This window comes from Manis pentadactyla, chromosome 11 (genome assembly GCF_030020395.1).
Source record: "Manis pentadactyla isolate mManPen7 chromosome 11, mManPen7.hap1, whole genome shotgun sequence".
NCBI lineage: Eukaryota > Metazoa > Chordata > Mammalia > Pholidota > Manidae > Manis > Manis pentadactyla.
In genome coordinates, this window is record NC_080029.1 from 4,924,593 (window position 1) to 4,941,386 (window position 16,794).

The 16,794-nt window shown below is 61.0% G+C and overlaps 2 protein-coding genes across 18 annotated transcripts in view; one reads left to right on the plus strand and one right to left on the minus strand.

The window, feature by feature from the left end:
* The window catches only part of BEGAIN (brain enriched guanylate kinase associated), a 47,102-nt gene extending 38,629 nt beyond the window's left edge, over window positions 1–8,473 (plus strand). For 7 of the 11 annotated variants that reach the window (XM_036881964.2, XM_036881959.2, XM_036881968.2 and 4 more), the window contains 5 exons: window positions 549–615; window positions 1,764–1,871; window positions 4,194–4,277; window positions 5,250–7,996; window positions 8,030–8,471. In XM_036881964.2, the coding sequence (XP_036737859.1) occupies window positions 549–615; window positions 1,764–1,871; window positions 4,194–4,277; window positions 5,250–6,596 (1,606 nt within the window). In that variant the 3' untranslated portion in view covers window positions 6,597–7,996; window positions 8,030–8,471. Of the gene's footprint in view, window positions 1–548; window positions 616–1,763; window positions 1,872–4,193; window positions 4,278–5,249; window positions 7,997–8,029 lie in introns of all 11 variants that reach the window. The other 4 variants (XM_036881962.2, XM_036881966.2, XM_036881957.2 and 1 more) reach the window with 2 other exon arrangements.
* Window positions 8,474–8,810: 337 nt separating this feature from the next.
* WDR25 (WD repeat domain 25) overlaps window positions 8,811–16,794 on the minus strand; it is a 147,466-nt gene continuing 139,482 nt past the window's right edge. For 6 of the 7 annotated variants that reach the window (XM_036881971.2, XM_036881973.2, XM_036881974.2 and 3 more), the window contains exons 5-7: window positions 12,555–12,725; window positions 10,181–10,321; window positions 8,815–9,548 (exon numbers count right to left, since the gene is read on the minus strand). In XM_036881971.2, the coding sequence (XP_036737866.1) occupies window positions 9,327–9,548; window positions 10,181–10,321; window positions 12,555–12,725 (534 nt within the window). In that variant the 3' untranslated portion in view covers window positions 8,815–9,326. Of the gene's footprint in view, window positions 9,549–10,180; window positions 10,322–12,554; window positions 12,726–16,794 lie in introns of all 7 variants that reach the window. The other variant, XM_057488148.1, reaches the window with a different exon arrangement.

Genomic DNA, 16,794 nt, shown 5'->3' on the forward strand with positions numbered 1-16,794 from the left:
CTGTTTCCCCATTGGTGGGATGGAGACAATAATAACACAGGTTGTCCAGAGGACTGGCATTGTCCCCAAGCCCCCTTCCACCATCAAATACATGGCAGCACCTGATCCCCACCAAGACTTGCCTCTGCCTTCGCCCTTCTTCCCGAGGAACCACATCTTACTCTCCATGCACCCACCCCAGGGCCCATCACTCGACAGTCTGGAGTCTCCCCTGCCAATCTGTGATTGAACTATAACCCCCTCAGCCAGGCTGGTTAGAGCTGTGTGTAAGCTGGGAGTAAACTGGCTTTGAGTGAGGTGGACTGGACAGAGTTGCTTGGGAAAGACAGGCCTTCCCTTCTTGTCTCCAGGGAGTCCTCAGCCCTGGCCCAGGAAAGTAAGCTTGAGCAGATGTTTTGTGCTGTGTGCAGAGGGCAGTTAAACTCCCCTGTGGGCAGTTTCAGGGGGGACTGCACCTAGCCCTGCCCTGCTCCGTGGGCTGTATGGCTGTAGGGGCCACAGGAGGGTCAGGCCTGACACAGCAGTGACCCCATTGCCTCCTGTCCCAGGATTCAGAGCAATTACCTGGCGCTGCAAAGGATCAACCAGGAGCTGGAGGACAAGCTGTACCGCATGGTGAGGGACACCACCCAAGGCCCCCGTGGCCCTGCCCCGGCACCCCCATCCCAGGGCCCCAGCTCTGGAATCATGTGGGGGGCCGCCTGCCTAGCTGTCGTCCCCTGGCCTGGGCAGGCGGGAGCTGAGTTCCAGGCCTTGTTTCCTGAGCACCCCCGTCCCCCAGGCTGGGCCAGTCCCACCCCTTCTTGCACTGAAGGGGAGGGCGCAGCCCTCAGGGCTGCCTGTGAGCCTCAGCAGCAGGATGGGAGCACCCGAGCTGGAGGAGTACAGGGGGGCTGTGGGAGAGAGGACGTGCGCTGGCGACGGTGACCCAGCTCAGTCGGCAGCCCGGAGACCCAGGAGTTCAGGCCCCGGGTAAGGCAGAGCCGGGCCCGAGCCGGACTGTGCCTCTCACGGGGAATCTCCCTCCTCCTGTGAGGAGTAAACACGTCCGTGTCTGGCCCTGGGACAGGCCCTGGGGACATCACGCAACCTGCAGATAAACTCAGCAGTGCCGCCTTTCCTGTCTGTCCATCAGGCTGGCGAGACCTCGGTTTGGAAGAACAGAGAAGGCAATGTTGCCCTCTGGTCTCTGCCTGAAGAGTGCTTTCAGAGCCGGCCTCAGGCGGGTTCTGACGCCTCCCCTGCACTGAGATAGGAGTTTCCCTACAAGCTTTTGTTTTGGGAAGTCAGAAATCGGTGTTCAACACCTGCCTGTCTTCACGTTGCTGTCACAGAATGGAGGCAGGCAGGCCTGGGGGCTGGGCTGGTTCTGCTCAGGACCCTGGACAAGGGCCTCTCCTTTCTGAGCCTCAGTTTCCCAGTCTGTTGAGTGAGATGGGCCAGGCTTTGTGCTGAGTGCAAGCCATCCTCCCTCAGTCCTCGTCTTGGACCCCGAGGGAACAGGATGTCTCTCTCCCTGTGGTGCAGATGAGAAGCTGAGGCTTAGGGAGGCAGTGACTTGTTCAAGGCCATCTGGCTTGTCAGACGTGGAGCAGGATTTGAACCTAGGTCTGTCTGCTCTTACCCCTGCATTCTTTGGCTATCAATACCTCATCATCACCAGCTGCAAGGGTTCCAGAAGGCCTAATGAAACAATTGGGCTTGAGTCCGAGGCCCTGGCTGACTGCTGACCACCTCCTTCTGCTGCCCCCACCCCACCCCAGGGCCAACACTATGAGGAGGAGAAGCGAGCGCTGAGCCATGAGATTGTCGCCCTCAACAGCCACCTGCTGGAGGCCAAGGTGACCATCGACAAGCTGTCGGAGGACAACGTGAGTGTTGGGCCACTCTGACCTTGAGGGCCCAGGCCCAGGCACTGCAGCCCCCAGCCAGGCCCATGGTGCTGCACAGGGGCAGGTGCACGGATGGCCATCATGGAAGGGTGGGCTCCCTCCCCAGAGGTACCATGCCAAGGGCACCTCGGAAGACCCTCTGCTAGAAGGAAACATGGCTCAAGGGAGGGAACACGGGCTACATTATCTCATTCCAGGCAGGGCTTCCTGACCCCTGGGCACGGCTACTCAGAGTCCTGCCTTCTGCCGGTCCTGGGGGACTTCAGCACTGGGTGGCTGCCCATGAGGCCTGATTTCACAGACCCTGGGAGATGGGCCCAGCCAGCCTCCAAGGGCCCGTCATGGCTCACCCTGCATTCACTAGTGTCTGCTCCTTGCCAGCCCCTGCTAGGCTCTGCGAATTTAGAGTGAACAACACTGGCAAAAAATTCCCTGCCCACGTGGCATTTACATCTGCGTGGGGAATACAGACAGTAAACAAGATAACCACGTACACTATGTGGTGTGTTTAAAGTGCTAAATGCTGCAGAGAAAGCAAATCAGGTCACAGTGCCTGGAGGTGCCGGCTGCTGGGTTAGCATTGCACTAGTGCTTCTGGAAGGGCCACTGGAGCCGAGACCCGGAGGAGTGGGGAGCTAGCCCAGGGCCAGAGGAAGAGGGCCTGTCCAGGCAGGAGGAACCACAGCGGAAGCCGTGGGCCTGGATAATCCGAAGGTTGGCACGCAGACCAGGGTGGGCTCTTCGGGGAGGAGGGGCTCAGGGTCTGCGGGCAGGAGGATGAGGAGGCCGCACTGTGTAGGCTCCTGCAGGGGTCTGGGTTCCTTTCCAAGTGGAATGGGAAGCCACGGCAGGTTCCTGAACAGAGGAGTGACATGACTGGACGTACACTTTTACTGGCTCTGTGGCTGCTCTGCTGAGAACTGACTTCAGGGCACAAGACGGGAGGCGGGCAAGGCTGCTATGGCAGTGATTCAGGTGCAAGACAGATGGCCCAGCCAGGTGGCAGCATGGAGGTGGGAGAAGGCTCAGATTCCAGCTGGATTCTGAAGATGGAACCAACAGGACTGACTAAGACTTCGGCTGTGGGGGATGAGAGAGAGAGGGGTCGGCCCGACTGCAGAGTTCAGAGGCCGAAGGAAAGGAGCGGCCAGCCACTTCCCAGGCTGGGGACGCCTGGGGCAGGAGGGGAGTGGGGCCGCAGGAGCCGGGCTGGGGCAGGGCACTAGACATCCTAGTGGACAGGCTGCAGCGGCAGCCAGAGAGCAGGGTCTGCAGTTCAGGGCGGACATCAGCACATGCATGGTGTGTAAGGCCGCAGACAGGCCGAGACCTCAGGGAGCAGACAGTGAGGAGAGAGGAGACCCCAGGCAGGGCAGCTCTCCGAAGCCTGCCAAGGACTCCCCGGCAGATTTGGGCTGGCTGGGCAGGGCCCACAGCCCTCTGATGCCCATGGCAGCTGGTCTGGGGCCTCACAGGGGAGTCAGTTCTCAGCTCCTGGCCAACTGTGCCCTTCCCAGGGGCCCCTGGATCCCTCCACTGTGCAGGCCAGGGTCAGGGGGAGGCGCAGGAGCCTCCAGGACCAGGCAGGGCAGGGCAGGGGCCACGCCTCCACCAGCCTGCCTGAGACTGGGAAAGCCGTGGTCTCAGGTCCCCCAGTGGGCCCAGATTCCTCCCTGTTGGAGCCCACACGGTGGAGGGTCCCTGTGGGGACGGGAATTGGAAGCCAACCACAGGCACATGCAACAGAGATTTTCCAAAGACGAAACCAAACCTCGATTCCTACTGTTTGCATCTGTTTTCAGCTCAGGAGGCTGGGTCAGTCCCCACCTGGACCTGGGGTCACACAGGCCCTCTGCCCCACACGCCCTGACCCTTACCCAGCCAGGCCACACTCTGAGAACGGGGTGTGAGCAGCGAGTCTGAGCCGTGGGGTCGGGGGGGCTGCAGGCACACTGCTCACCCCTCCTTGGTGCCGCTCTCTACAGAGCTCTCCTTGGAGGGTCTCGGGGGCCTCCAGGAGTTCAGGGCCATTGGGGGCACTTTTCCCACTCCCTGTGGGAGGTTCCCGTCTGGGGCAGCACAGGACTGCCTGGCAGGGCCCCCTCCATGCACCAGCAGCTCCAGTCCAGAGCCGAGGCCCCCATTCTGCAGGCAAGAGCACGAGACCCAGAGAGGGTCCTTGTCCTGCCAGCTCCAGAGCCCACCCCACCCATTTGCCATGCTGGCCACTGGGCACCCATCAGCGTGGCGGGGCCCCTGGCTGGAGCGAGCCGGCGCCAAACGCCTTCTCTTGTCTTTTAGGAGCTCTATAGGGAGGACTGCAGTCTAGCGGCCCAGCTGCTGCAGTGCAGCCAGACCTACGGGAGGGTCCGTAAGGTGTCCGAGGTAACGTGAGCCGCGCCCCAGCCAGGCCTGCCCCAGCCCCCGGACCATGCGGGGCTCCTTTTCTGCAGGTCCCTCCCCAGGACCCCTCCCCACCCGTGAGGAGAAGGCGCTGGTGCGCCTGAGCTGAGGTCTCCCTGCTCCTCCTGCAGCCTGGACAGCTGCCCATTCTCCTCAGTTTCCTCTGGGGGCTGGGGGCTGCTCCCTGCTCCAAGGCCCCCGTCCATAGAATGCCAACCCTGTGTGTGCCTCACAGAAAACCTAAGGTCTGATTTGGGCACAGTTACTGAGAGGGCCCTTTTCAGAGACAAGAATACTGGCTTTACACGAGGAGTGACTTGGCCAAGGCCACAGCACTCTCTGGCGCCAAAGCCAGGCTGGCCCAGGGTCCTGCCCCCACCCCGCCAGGCTGCCCCTCCCCTCCACGCCCTCCCCTGCCCTCGGGCCACACCCTCCCTTCCTGAGCCTGGGCCATACCTGAGACACTCACAAAATAGATCAAACAGTAGCGGGATGTCCCCACCAGGCATCAGGCTACCGTGCGGAAACTGCTGGGCGCCTGGCCCTGGCCCTCAATCTTTGTTGCATCTGTTTCTGAGTCTGTCTTGTTCAGGAGCACCCAGGCCTCGTGACTGGGTGTGGGGTGCCCCCAACAGACTCTGGGGCTGAAAGAACAAGTCAGCCCTTCGGTTGGAGGAAAAGAGGGGACCTGCAGCCCCAAGAACAGCCCGAGTCAGACCCTGGTTCCAGCCTCCAGGCTCTGCAGGGCCCAGGTGGAGTGGGCTGAGGGGACAGAGGTGACCAGGGGTCCTCCGGTGAATCCAGGAGCTTGTGAAATAGTGTCTTGGTCCCTGGCTCTAGCTGGTAGGATCTCAGAAGCCCTGGACAGGCCCCCCTTCATCCATCTGCCTGTTGGTGGGCCCTGGGCTGACTGCAGCCTTGTCCTCCCCTTGCGGTCCTGCTCACATCCGCCAGCTGCCCTCGGACTTCCAGGAGCGTGTGAGCCTGCACAGGGAGAAGCACGGCTCTCCGCTCTGCCACCCGGCCTATGCCACCAGCGGCCCTACCTGCATCATCGCCAAGGTGCTGGAGAAGCCGGAACCCACCAGCCTGTCCTCTCGCCTGTCAGACGCCTCAGCCCGTGACCTGGCCTTCCGAGATGGGGTCGAGAAGCTGGGCCCACAGCCTCCTTACAAGGGGGACCTCTACTGCAGCGACACGGCCCTCTACTGCCCCGAGGAGCGGGGGCATGACCGGCGGCCCAGCGTGGATGCGCCCGTGACCGACGTGGGCTTCCTGCAGGCACAAAACTCCACCGACAGCGCCGCCGAGGAGGAAGAGGAGGCAGAGGCTGAGGCGGCCGCCTTCCCCGCAGGCTTCCAGCACGAGGCCTTCCCGGGCTACGTGGGCTCACTGCCCACATCCAGCTCCTACTCCAGCCTCAGTGCCACGTCGGGGGAGAAGGAGCACGTCCAGGCCGGCACGCTGACCACCCCACAGCAGGCCATCTACCTGAACAGCCGCGACGAGCTCTTCAGCCGCAAGCTGCCCGCCGCTGCCACCTACGAGGGCAGCCCGCACTTCACCAAGGCCACAGCTGCAGTGGCGGCCCCGCTCGAGGCCCAGATGGCCCCGGGGTTTGCGCGGACCTTGTCACCATACCCGGCCGAGACTTTCCGCCTCCCAGCCTCCCAGGGCCCCCAGCAGGCCCTGATGCCCCCAAACCTGTGGAGCCTTCGGGCCAAGCCAGGGACGGCCCGGCTCTCCAGGGAGGACATGCGGGGCCAGTGGCGGCCCCTGAGCGTGGAGGACATTGGCGCCTACTCCTTCCCAGCCACCACTGCCGGCCACGCCTCACCCTGCAGCTTCTCTGAACGCTACTATGGTGGCAGGGGCAGCCCGGGCAAACAGGCTGAGGGCCGCGCCAGCCCCCTCTATGCCAGCTACAAGGCTGACAGCTTCTCGGAGGGCGACGACCTCTCCCAGGGCCACCTGGCAGAGCCTTGCTTCCTCCGGGCAGGCGGCGACCTGAGCCTCAGTCCCGGTCGCTCTGCCGACCCACTGCCAGGCTACACGCCCAGCCAGAGGGACGGGGAGAGGCTTGGGGTGCAGCTGTGCGGGGCGGGCGGCAGCCCTGAGGCCGAGCACAGCACCCACAGTTCCAGGGACTCCTTGGAGCCCAGCTCCATGGAGGCCTCCCCAGAAATGCACCCCGCCGCCCGCCTGAGCCCCCAGCAGGCCTTCCCGCGGACTGGTGGCTCGGGGCTCAGCCGCAAGGACAGCCTCACGAAAGCCCAGCTCTACGGAACCTTGCTCAACTGAGAGCCCGCGTGCAGGCCACGGCCACGCCACGGCGCCAGGGCCACCCGCCCCCACCCCACAGGGAACTTGAGGGGCACACGTGCCTCTCCTGGACACCCAGCCGCAGCCCCTGTGTGGACCCCTCCCCACGTGGCCCAGGGGAGCCTGAGAGGAGGTCCCCCACACCGTCTCATCCAGCCCTGCCCCGCCACGGCGGAACAGCCCCAGGAACACTTTTCACACACCGAACTCCTTCCCCATCTCAGAGGAGCGCTCCCCCTTTTATAAAGTCAAACTATTTTTATAGAGAAAAAGGGTCTTTCTTAACGCACTCGGCCTCCCGCTCCCTGGGCGGCAGCCTCGGCGTCTCCACCACAAAGCTCCTTTATTTCCGGGTGAGGGCAGGTGGGTCTGCCCCCCGGGTGGGACGGACGGTGTCCTGTGCAGGCACTGCAGCGGACCAGTGACAGGGCAGCCCCGAGGCTGTCCATGAAGTGGGGACCTGGAACGGTGGAGGGACGTGAAATGTTTTTAACCTGCTTCCGCCGTGCAGCCAACACCCCACCCCACCCCTTCCGTGGTCCGCAGTCCTGAGTGGGGCCGGTGCTCGTCCCCCCAGCGTCCCGCTCCCCAGCACCGCCTCGCTCTACCTCACGCATAATGAGGCCCCGACCCCCATCTGTGTAGCTCGCCTTCCCGTCATCTGTGATGCATGCCCCATCTCAGTTGGTACTGTACTTTTTCGTTCGTTAATAAAAGACATCAGTGGAAAGAATTGGGGTTTGGGCGTTTCTTCGCCCATCGTCTTTTGATGGCAGGGATGTGAAGCCCTCCGGCCAGGGCGGTCTCCTGACAGCCACACTCTCTCCCCACCGGCGTCTTGTCCACTGGCGCCTGAAGCTGCAGCGGCTCTCCTCCCACGATGGCTTCAGAGCTGCATTTCAGACTTACAGGTGAGGGTAAAGGTAGGCGCGCGGCCTCAGGGAGGGGGTGGAGGGGACAGCCCACACTTCGTTTTCATTCCTGCTCCACACTTTCTAAATTCAGCTCTCTTATTTTAAAATTGCAAATGGTGAACTCCCAGACACCTTGCAGAGAATCAGAGTGAGCTTTTAGGAATGGTCTATGGAAGAAAGCACGCAGAAAAAGAGGGGTGAAGGCACAGAGCACACCTGCCGTTCTTCCCAATAAGATACCCTAAAAAAGGAGGGACTGGGTCACTGGGACCCTACCTGCTGCGTGAGCCTGGGGGTTTGCTTCCTTCACCCGCCTGAGGACCATGCAGAGGGGACAGTAAGTGCAAAGGCCCTGCAGCACTGTGCTGAGCTCAGCTCCAGACTCCCTAATTTGGTGCAGGCCCAGCAGGTGCTGCATCCACTCAACTCACCGCTGGCCAGGCTCAGCACTGACTGTGGGGCAGGGTGGCAGGGCCTTCAGGCTAGAAGAGGGGTCAGTCCTCAGAATGATCCCCACCTCAGAGCCTTCACCCTTCTCGCTGCCTGGAATGTCCAGCCCATGGACCCCAGGGCAAGTTACACACCCTGAAGTAAATGTATTTACACACCAGGCCTCCAGAGGCCCCTCCCAAAATGCCCAGTGCCCACCCCCCCAGGAGACTGGAAGACTTTGTGTGCCAACACCCAGCACAGACTTGACAACCTTAGATCCTCACAGCAAGCCTGCAGGCTTGGGGTTCTGGCATTGCTTTACAGATGGGGAAACTGAGGCTCAGAGAAGAGAGATGACTTGTCGGAGATCCCAGCTATGTTGACAGCAGAGCTGGCCTGGAATCCAGGCTCTGGAGAGGCAAAGCTGGGCCCCTCGCGCCCCCACCACAGGCCTCCTCCTCTGGTCCTCTGTGCTTCCTCACTGGCTCCCCTGCCAGGGATGCCCTCCTCACCAGCTCACAAGCTGCCTCCTCCAGGAAGGCATCCTGGGAGGCAGGGAGGCACCTGCCCTGAGCTGCGGCGCTTGTGGCACCCCTATCACCTGTCGGGGTATTGCCAGGCTCTTGGGGCAGCCCCTTGATTACGGTCCTGGTGGGTCAGTGTTCGTGGGCCCACCCAGATCCCCGGGGAGCCGGGTCTGCCGCCTCCCCAACTCCCCGAGCCTCCTCAAGGGCCCTTTGTCTCTCTACATTGCCCCTTCCCCGGGCCAGACATGTTCACGTGGGCAGCACACATGCAGACAGGCGGTGGGCAAGGAGCCCTGGACCCGAGGCTGGGGCCGACAGGCCCCAGCTGGCCACTCTGCATAGGGAGGGGGGAAGGCCTGAGCCCTGTGAAGGCTGCGGGGCCTGCTGTGCTCCAGTGTGGAGTTCTGGAGGCAGACCCAAGACCTGGGGCCCCCAGAGCCCCCTAGTGGGCCCCCAATCAGGCCCAGCAGAGAGGGCTGCCCCCATCTCAGGCTCCCACTGTTCCCTGTCTCAGAGCCCCGATGGGCCAGAGTGGGCAGGCGATAGGAAGCTGCCAATACACATTTGTCAGTGAAATAACCTAAGAAATAGCCAACACATTTACTGACATCCCTGGCAACAGCCAGGTGCTTTCGCTGATGCAGTCTTCACAACCCTGAGTCAAGTGGACCTTTGTCCCCATTTTACAGATGAGGAAACAGCGTCAGTTGGCGGAGGAGGCGGCTTCCACCCAGGTCTGGCCATGAAAGCAAGCTCGATGCTTACACCCAGCCACGGCCAAGGACGGGGGGAGTCCGGGGCCCGGCTGGTGTCTGGGAGGCTCCACGCTGGCAGGCTCAGTGCCAGATCTTAATGTCGCCCTCCCAGGAGCAGGTGGCAAGGACGGAGGGCAGCACAGGGTGGAAGGTGGTGCCAACACAGGCCTGTGCATGGCCTGGCAGGGTGCGTGCCCGGCTGGCAGTGCGGAAGCTGTAGAGCAGGACCCGGCCGTCGGCACTGCCCGTCACCAGCAGGTCACCATCCGGGGAACACTCGCAGCCCACTGAGTAGCCTTCCACCTGCAGGAGGCGACACGCAGGGATGCAGGCCAGTCAGTGCTGCTGCACGCAGTCTCACCTGCCCTCCAGGCAGCCTGTGAGGCGGGGCTGTGGTGCCCATTCCACAGAGGAGCAGCCTGAGGCCCAGAGCAGGGCTGCACACTCCACACACCCAAAGCCCAGGCTCCCTCCATGAGGCTGGTCCCAGCGGGGACCCTGTGTCATGAGGCCAGGTCAGGGAAATCCACCTGGCACAGCTCCAACGTCGCTAACGGTGCCTGGCCTCAGTGACACTCACCACGCCAGCCCTCCCCCCGTGAGGCAGGCCTCAGTGGGGAAAAGGGGCAGACGCAGAAACGGCCCCCACCCGAGTTCGCTCCTGTCTCCTCCCCCTGCTCATGGCCAGTCCATGCGACCCAGTAAGTCAGGGAAAACCTTTCCTGCCCAGCAGCAGGTGCCTGAAGGTAGGGCCAGATGTGGCCCAGGCCCTTAAGTGGATATCAGGTCGTGTGGCATGTGGTCACCCAGGAAACAGAAGACAGAATCTGCCCAGACAGCGGGTTCATGCACTCTGGGCCCCAATCTATTGCTGGTGTCTGATGGGCTCTGGCGCCAGTGCTCCACTTTCAACGTGGGGGACAGGGACAGCGTACCTTGTGCCCTTCGTAGCGCCGCCTTCTGCTCATCCGGTAGGGCCACACAGCAGAGAAGAGGGCCAGGTAGTTGCCATTGGTCTGCGCCAGGAACACAGGCTCCCGGGGGTGCAAAGTGAGGCTGGGGCAGGTGTATCTCTCCTGAGAAACAGAGGGGCCACAAGGAGGGTGGAGAAGGCTCCCAACCAGGCCTTCCTCTTCCCAGATAGGCCGCGCGGCACTCCACCCGTGGGCCTTGTGTCCCACTCCCAGACCTTGGCTTACAGGTGGTATGAGTGTCCTATCGCCGCTTTAACAAAAGGACACAAACTTAAAGGCTTTTAACAACACGAATTACTCTCCTGCATCTGTGGAGGTCAGAAGTCTGAGCCGTCCTCACTGGCCTGGAAGCAAGGTGTCCGCGTTCCTTAGACACGCCCCTTAGAAACACGTGGTTCCTCAGAAAGAAGGGCTGTGTTCCCGGAGGCTCGGAGGCCAATCTGTTCCTTGCCCTTCTAGCTCCCAGGATAGAAGCGGCCCACATTCCTCGGCTTACGGCCCCGGCAGCGGGCTGAGAAACAGCCCCCGAACTATATCCGTGACCTAATTCCCAAGGCCTGTGCGTGTCACTTTATACAGATGTAATTAAGTGACAGCTCTTGAGATGGGGAACTTTTCCTGTCCTAGCGCCCTGAGTACAGTCCAAGGACCCTTATAACAGGCAGGCAGAGGGGGAGCGGGTACACAGGGCGGCACGGAGAGCCCCGCGTGAGGAGCGCAGAGATGCGGCCGCGCGCCGAGCCCCGCCCGCAGCCTCCAGATTCTCCGCAGCGCCCCGGGACTGTGCTCTTGAGTTCAGCCCAGTGATGCTTACAAACCTCCAGAACTGTGAGAGGACACACTTCCGTTGGTTTGAGGCACCAAGTTTGCGGCAATTTGTTACACGGTGAGCGGATCCACGTGCCCGTCGCCCCGCCTCCCGGTGAGCCAGGGCAGCCCCGGCCCAGCCCGCACGCGGTCAGGGAGGCGGATGGCCAGAGGGGCTGCGCGCGAGCTAAGCGTTCGACACGAGGCGGGGAACCTCACTGGGGGATGGGCTCAGTCACACAGAAACACCCCTAAAAACTCACTTCTCAACTGCCCGTCCCTCCATTGTTCTAAGTGTTGTCCCAAAGCCACACTCGAAATGTGCGCGACCTCGGAGGGCAGAGTGGGAGGCGGCTGGAAGCACAGCTCAGACTAGCGTGCCGACCGGACCGGCGGCGGAGGCCGTGCTGACCTGGGGACAGCTCCCTGGCTCGCGGGGAGGGGGACGCCCCCAGGCAGAGAGCCTGCTCGCCCCGGGAAAGCGAGGAGGTGTGATTCTAGGAGGGCCGACAGCTTGGCACAGCTTGGCACACAGCACTTCCGTCCACCTCACTGCTTGCCCTGGTCTCTGGAGGGGCTGCTGGGGGCAGGATGCCCTGGTGGCCAGACGTGTCTCTCCAAGTCCCTCCCAGCCGGTTGCACCAGACCCCTGCCGCAAAGACCGGGAGGTGTGTTTGCTGCTGAGAACCTCTGGCAACAAGGGAAAGGCAGGGAGGTGAGAAGGGACATATGCACACCTCATATGCATTTTTAAATTCGGGGCAGAAACACCAAAGAGAATAGCCATGGCTTATTTTAAATCTTAAAAGATGATGATGGGGGTAATAATAGTGGTGATGGTGACAGTGACGGTGATGGTGGTGGTGGTCAGTGATGCTGACGGTGGTGACCACAGTGATGGCGGCGATGCTGGTGGTGGTGGTGGCGATGGGAATGCATTTAGGGAACACGATGAACCCAGGACTGTGCTAGACCCTTTATAAGCATTCTCTCTCTTAATTCTCAAAACCACTCCATGAAGTGACTAATATTCTCAACCTCAGTTTCCTAAGAGGAAAATGAGAATCAAAGAGGCTAAATAACGGCCCAGGGCCCCCAACTTGTGAGCCGTGAACCAGACTTTAACATAGGTGGTCTACCTCTGGGGTCCCAAAGCCACTGACAGCGTGGGGGCAGAAACCCGTGGGCCGGCTGGGGCGGCAGAGGGAGGGTCAGGTGTCTCGGGTTGCCTGGCTGGATGGTGCTGCCCCTCCACTCCCTTGCGCTGTGGGGTGGCCATGCTGGCAGAGGGCGAGCGGGAGGACAGCTAGGGTCTGCTGTGAGCTGGGGGGCCTATGCTACACTCTCTGGGCAGGCCGAGACCAGCACTTTGCCTATCCCCACCACAGAGACTTCAGGCAGCCAATTCATCTCCAAAGAGTCTGCCTACAGACCTGCCCCTCACAGGCAGGGCCCCGGGGTCGCAGACAGCCTAGCACAGTCGATGTACCCTGCAGCTGAACCTGAGAGCAATGCCAGAGTTTCTCACATGGAAAATCTGGTTGGAGATTTTGGCGGAGCTCCGGAAGTCCCAGGCAATAATGGTGCGATCGGCAGAGTCCCGACTCGAAGCATCTGTGCTGCTCAGAAACTCGGAGCCTTCCTGGAGGAAGAGGATGTCCAGGGTCTGCTGGATGGTCGCCTTGTAGCTCCGCACTACCTGCAAGAGCGGGTACCAGTCACGTTGGTGGGCCCCAGGAATGCAGGGAGGGCACCCACAGAGAGGGCCAGGGAGGGGCCACCAAGCGCCAGAGGGCAGTGGGTTTGGTGGGGGCAGTGCTGGGCAACACAGCCCCGGTGGAGCAGCCCAAGCTACGGAGCTGGGGCTGGTGCAGGGGGCCCTCAGCGCCCTCCTGTCCCAGCAGGTAAAAATGTCCGTCTCCCTTGGGAGCTGCTCCATGGTGCGTCCACAGCCTGGCCATGCTGGGCCCCTAGACAGCGACTGGTGCTCAGTGAAAGGGAGCTGAGGGCAGGGCTCACTGGCCAAGGGCACTCAAAGGGCATCACTGATGCCCACCACTACTGGGGCCCTATTTTGTGGGAGCACCGTGCTTCTGAAGACATAACATAATTCATAGTCCACAGAGCCTCAGCCTGCTGTCTCTGGAGTAGTGACTGTGTCACAGGAGCCCACGAGGCCAGAACCACCACATGCAGGCTGGCTTTAAAGACATTTTTTATTTCTTAGTATCACCGCCCCTATTTCATAGCCCCTCATCTTGTAAACGAAAGTGATTAAATATCAAGCAGTTCGGCTTCCTTCAGAGCATTTTATCACATTCACCTTCCACCCTAAAACAACTGGTTGGGGGTGGGGGGCTGTGGCGTTCCAGTACCAAGACTAACAATTACCTTCACTTAACAAACTCATGGACAGCACAACTTCAAATTGCACGATTCAGCAACAGGCTGGCGCTGCATGGCCTGGCCTGCCTAGGGGCAGCCAGCCTGCTTACCAGCTCCCAGGGCGCCACCATGTGGCCACAGCATAAACACAGGTCTGTCCCTTGGCCCCTGACTGAAATGAGGCATCTTGACAAATTTTTCTTCAATTGGAGCTCACCACCTTTTAAATTTTGCAGACTTGTATATTTTATCATCCTCTTTCAAATGTACATAAGTCAAACTCACAAGAAATGCAGCATTCCATAAATCCATTTGGGAAGGGGGTTGTTTAGAGACCCATTTTCCAGATGAGACACACTGAGGCTCAGAAAGATGCTGGGATTTGCTCCAAGTCTCATGGCCAGGGTGTGGTGGGCCTCTGCCCATCCAGCTGCTTCCTTGCAGCCCACATCCCAGGCTCCTGCTGGCTGATTCCTGCCTCCATAAGTGTTGCACCAGACTCCTGGGAGAGGACAGGGGACAAATGACTGCTCTTCTCTGAGCCACTTCAGAAGCAGCCCCCACCCAGGTTGACTTCAGGGTGGCCGCCAGAAGCTGAAGAGGGTCCAGGGGCAGCCCTGCAGGCCCCTGACTCAGGGCAGAAAGATGGGCTGCTCCCCAGGCAGGTTGGGGCTGCTGCCTGCCTGCCACCCCTCCATGCACCAGGATCCTGCCTGCCCACTCTGCCTTCCCAGGGCCGCTCTGGGTCTCACAGAACATGGACTGGGAAGGAGCTCTGCACCCCCCAACCAGAGGGCCCAGCAGCTGTGCCACTGGCGAGATGTTCCACCCGCCCAGTCTGAGGCTGAGCCAGCATCTGGGCTGGAGATCAGGGGGGGAGCGTGGCACACCATCACAGGCCCCAGTGTCTAGCAGATGAGTTTGCACAACATTCCAACTCACAGGAGAGTGCCACCCCAAGGCTGTAACTGGAACCTGCTTTGGCGGGAGTGTGGGGAGGGAGAGAGCACGCCGCTCTGGAGCCATCTCTCTCCCAGTCCATCTGCTCCTCCTGCCCCATCATCCCCCACTCAACCCCAGCTCCACCAGCCACCTCAGGGTTCCACCTGCCGAGGCCACACTGGGCCTGCATGCCTTCCTTCCCTTTCTCCCAGAGCCCACTCCATCACCGCAGTTCAGGTGCGGAGCAGGGGAGCCAGAGACGGCAGGGTGGCAAATGCCAAGGGAAGGGAGCACGTATGTCCCTGGACACAGCCTATACCCCAAGCAGTGCCTCCCTGCTGATGGGGGCACAGGCAGCCCCCAGAGCATGGCCTTCGGTGGGCACCCACCTGCATGGGGCAGTCCCCAGCCCCCCCAGGAGGACCACGGGCTCCCATGGGCAGGTCCAGGCCTTCGCCCCGCAGTCCCCTCTCCAGGCACGGCCCAGGACCCCCGAGGGCCGCAGCAAACGCACTGGCCCAGAAAAGGAGGGAGGACACGGAGGGCCGCCTGCTGCTGGCTGAGTGCCTGTTGAGCGCCATCACTGGCCAGGAGCTCCGCATTAGTTTGCCCATGACCGTCCAACAGTAGCTCTCCGGGGAGTGGCACGAAGGCCCAGAGAGAAGCAAGGTGCCAGGGGCCCTCGACCTGCAAAGCAGCACTACCTACACGCTCACCAACACACCACCTGCCTCCCAAGAAAAACTTCCAGGGGAAGAAAACCATTGCTCTGTACATTCCTGAGAATGGACGGAAATGGCCCGATTCATTAGGACGCCATAAAGCTGAATGGCTGGGAAACAAGCCGAGTCACGGGCTATCCCTGCCGATAACACTGCTGTAAGCGCAAGGCTGACCTCTGACGTGATCACTGCCGAGCAGGATGACCTCGCCTTCACACCTGCCCGTGCCCTGGGGGACAGCAGAGGAGCTGTGTGTGTGTCCAGCTGGTGGGTTTCGTGGCAACCTCAATTACACGGACCGCAGGCGCAGCCCATCCCACGGGTGTGGCACGGCACCTCGAGGGCCTGACTAGCTGGATGCTGGAGGGAGCCTCCCTCGGACTCTCCTGGCAACGGGGGAGCTGGGGGCTCTGTCGGCAAAGCAGATACTCGGTCGAAGGTCCGTGGCTCTGACGGAAGTGGGAGATGTGATCGCACCTGTACACCACCTACATCCCTAAACTCCGACAGCTGCCTGGCCCGCTGGGCAGCCTGGGTAACTCTGGGCTGATTCTGATCTATCCAAGCGCACAGATTTCCCTTCTTCAGGCCCCTGGCCTGTAGAACAAGCAAATCCCTGCACCTCTAAGGACCCTGGACCTCAGAAGAACTGGGGGACACCAGCTCCCCAGAGCCCAGCCCCCGCCCACTCCTCTGAAGAAAGGCAAGCAGACACTCCACTGACTCCCACAGGACCCTGTGCTCCCCCAGCCACCCACCTTCATGCCTGCCTGCCCCACAGGGCTGTGAGCTCCTGAGGGGGCATCTATCTCATTTCTGCGTTGCCCACGGCCGGCACTGGGTCAGCACACTGCAGGCATCAGTACAGCTGAACACGTGAATGAGTGGATAAACAAATGGGTGAATGAACAAAAGGACAACTTGAAAAGCAGTGACCTCGAGGCCTCTGGCTCCCAGCAGCATCCTGCCCTTGGGGCTGAGGTAGCCGCAAGGGCTGCTGCCCCTGGCTGCACAGGCCCCCCAGGAAATGACCTTCAGATCACAGGGCCCTCCCATGGCCAGGACACAGGGACAAAGGAAACTGATCTCCCAAGGAGCCCTAAGACCACAGGGGGCAGCGGGGGGCAGCTGTGCGCAACACCACATCACCACCAGATGCCGGGGGGCTGGCAAGGGCCTCTTCCTCCCCAAACACCCTGGAGTCTGGGCCTGACAGCCTACTGTTGGCTTCATGGCCCTGGGCAAACAACCCTCCTGGCTGTGTGTCAGTCTCCACACCCGCACGGTGTGGGTCATAACAGCACCCATGACTTGGGGGTAGACAAAGGTGGCATATCTAGCTCAGTGGCTGACAGCCAGCCAGTGCTCATAAACCTTCTCTCCCCAGGCCAGCCCAAGCTGGGTCCCCAGGATGATGCTGGGGGCCCGTGGGCAAATCCCTCTCCCCGGATGCAATTCCTTCTCGCTGAAAACAAACGTACTGGTCTCTCCAAACGCTGAGACGTGAGGCGTCTATCCATAAAGGCAAACTGGAGGGCCTGTGAAGGGCCTGCCTCTATGATTTAAACTCACACAAGGAGCCAATCACAGAGGACAGAGTACACCAAAATTGCCCTGTTGATAACTTCAAAAGGACTAGAAATTTACATTAAAAAAAAAAAAAGAATGAAAGAAAACATGATTGAATTTTTCTATAACTCCAACTGGGGGAACCTTTCC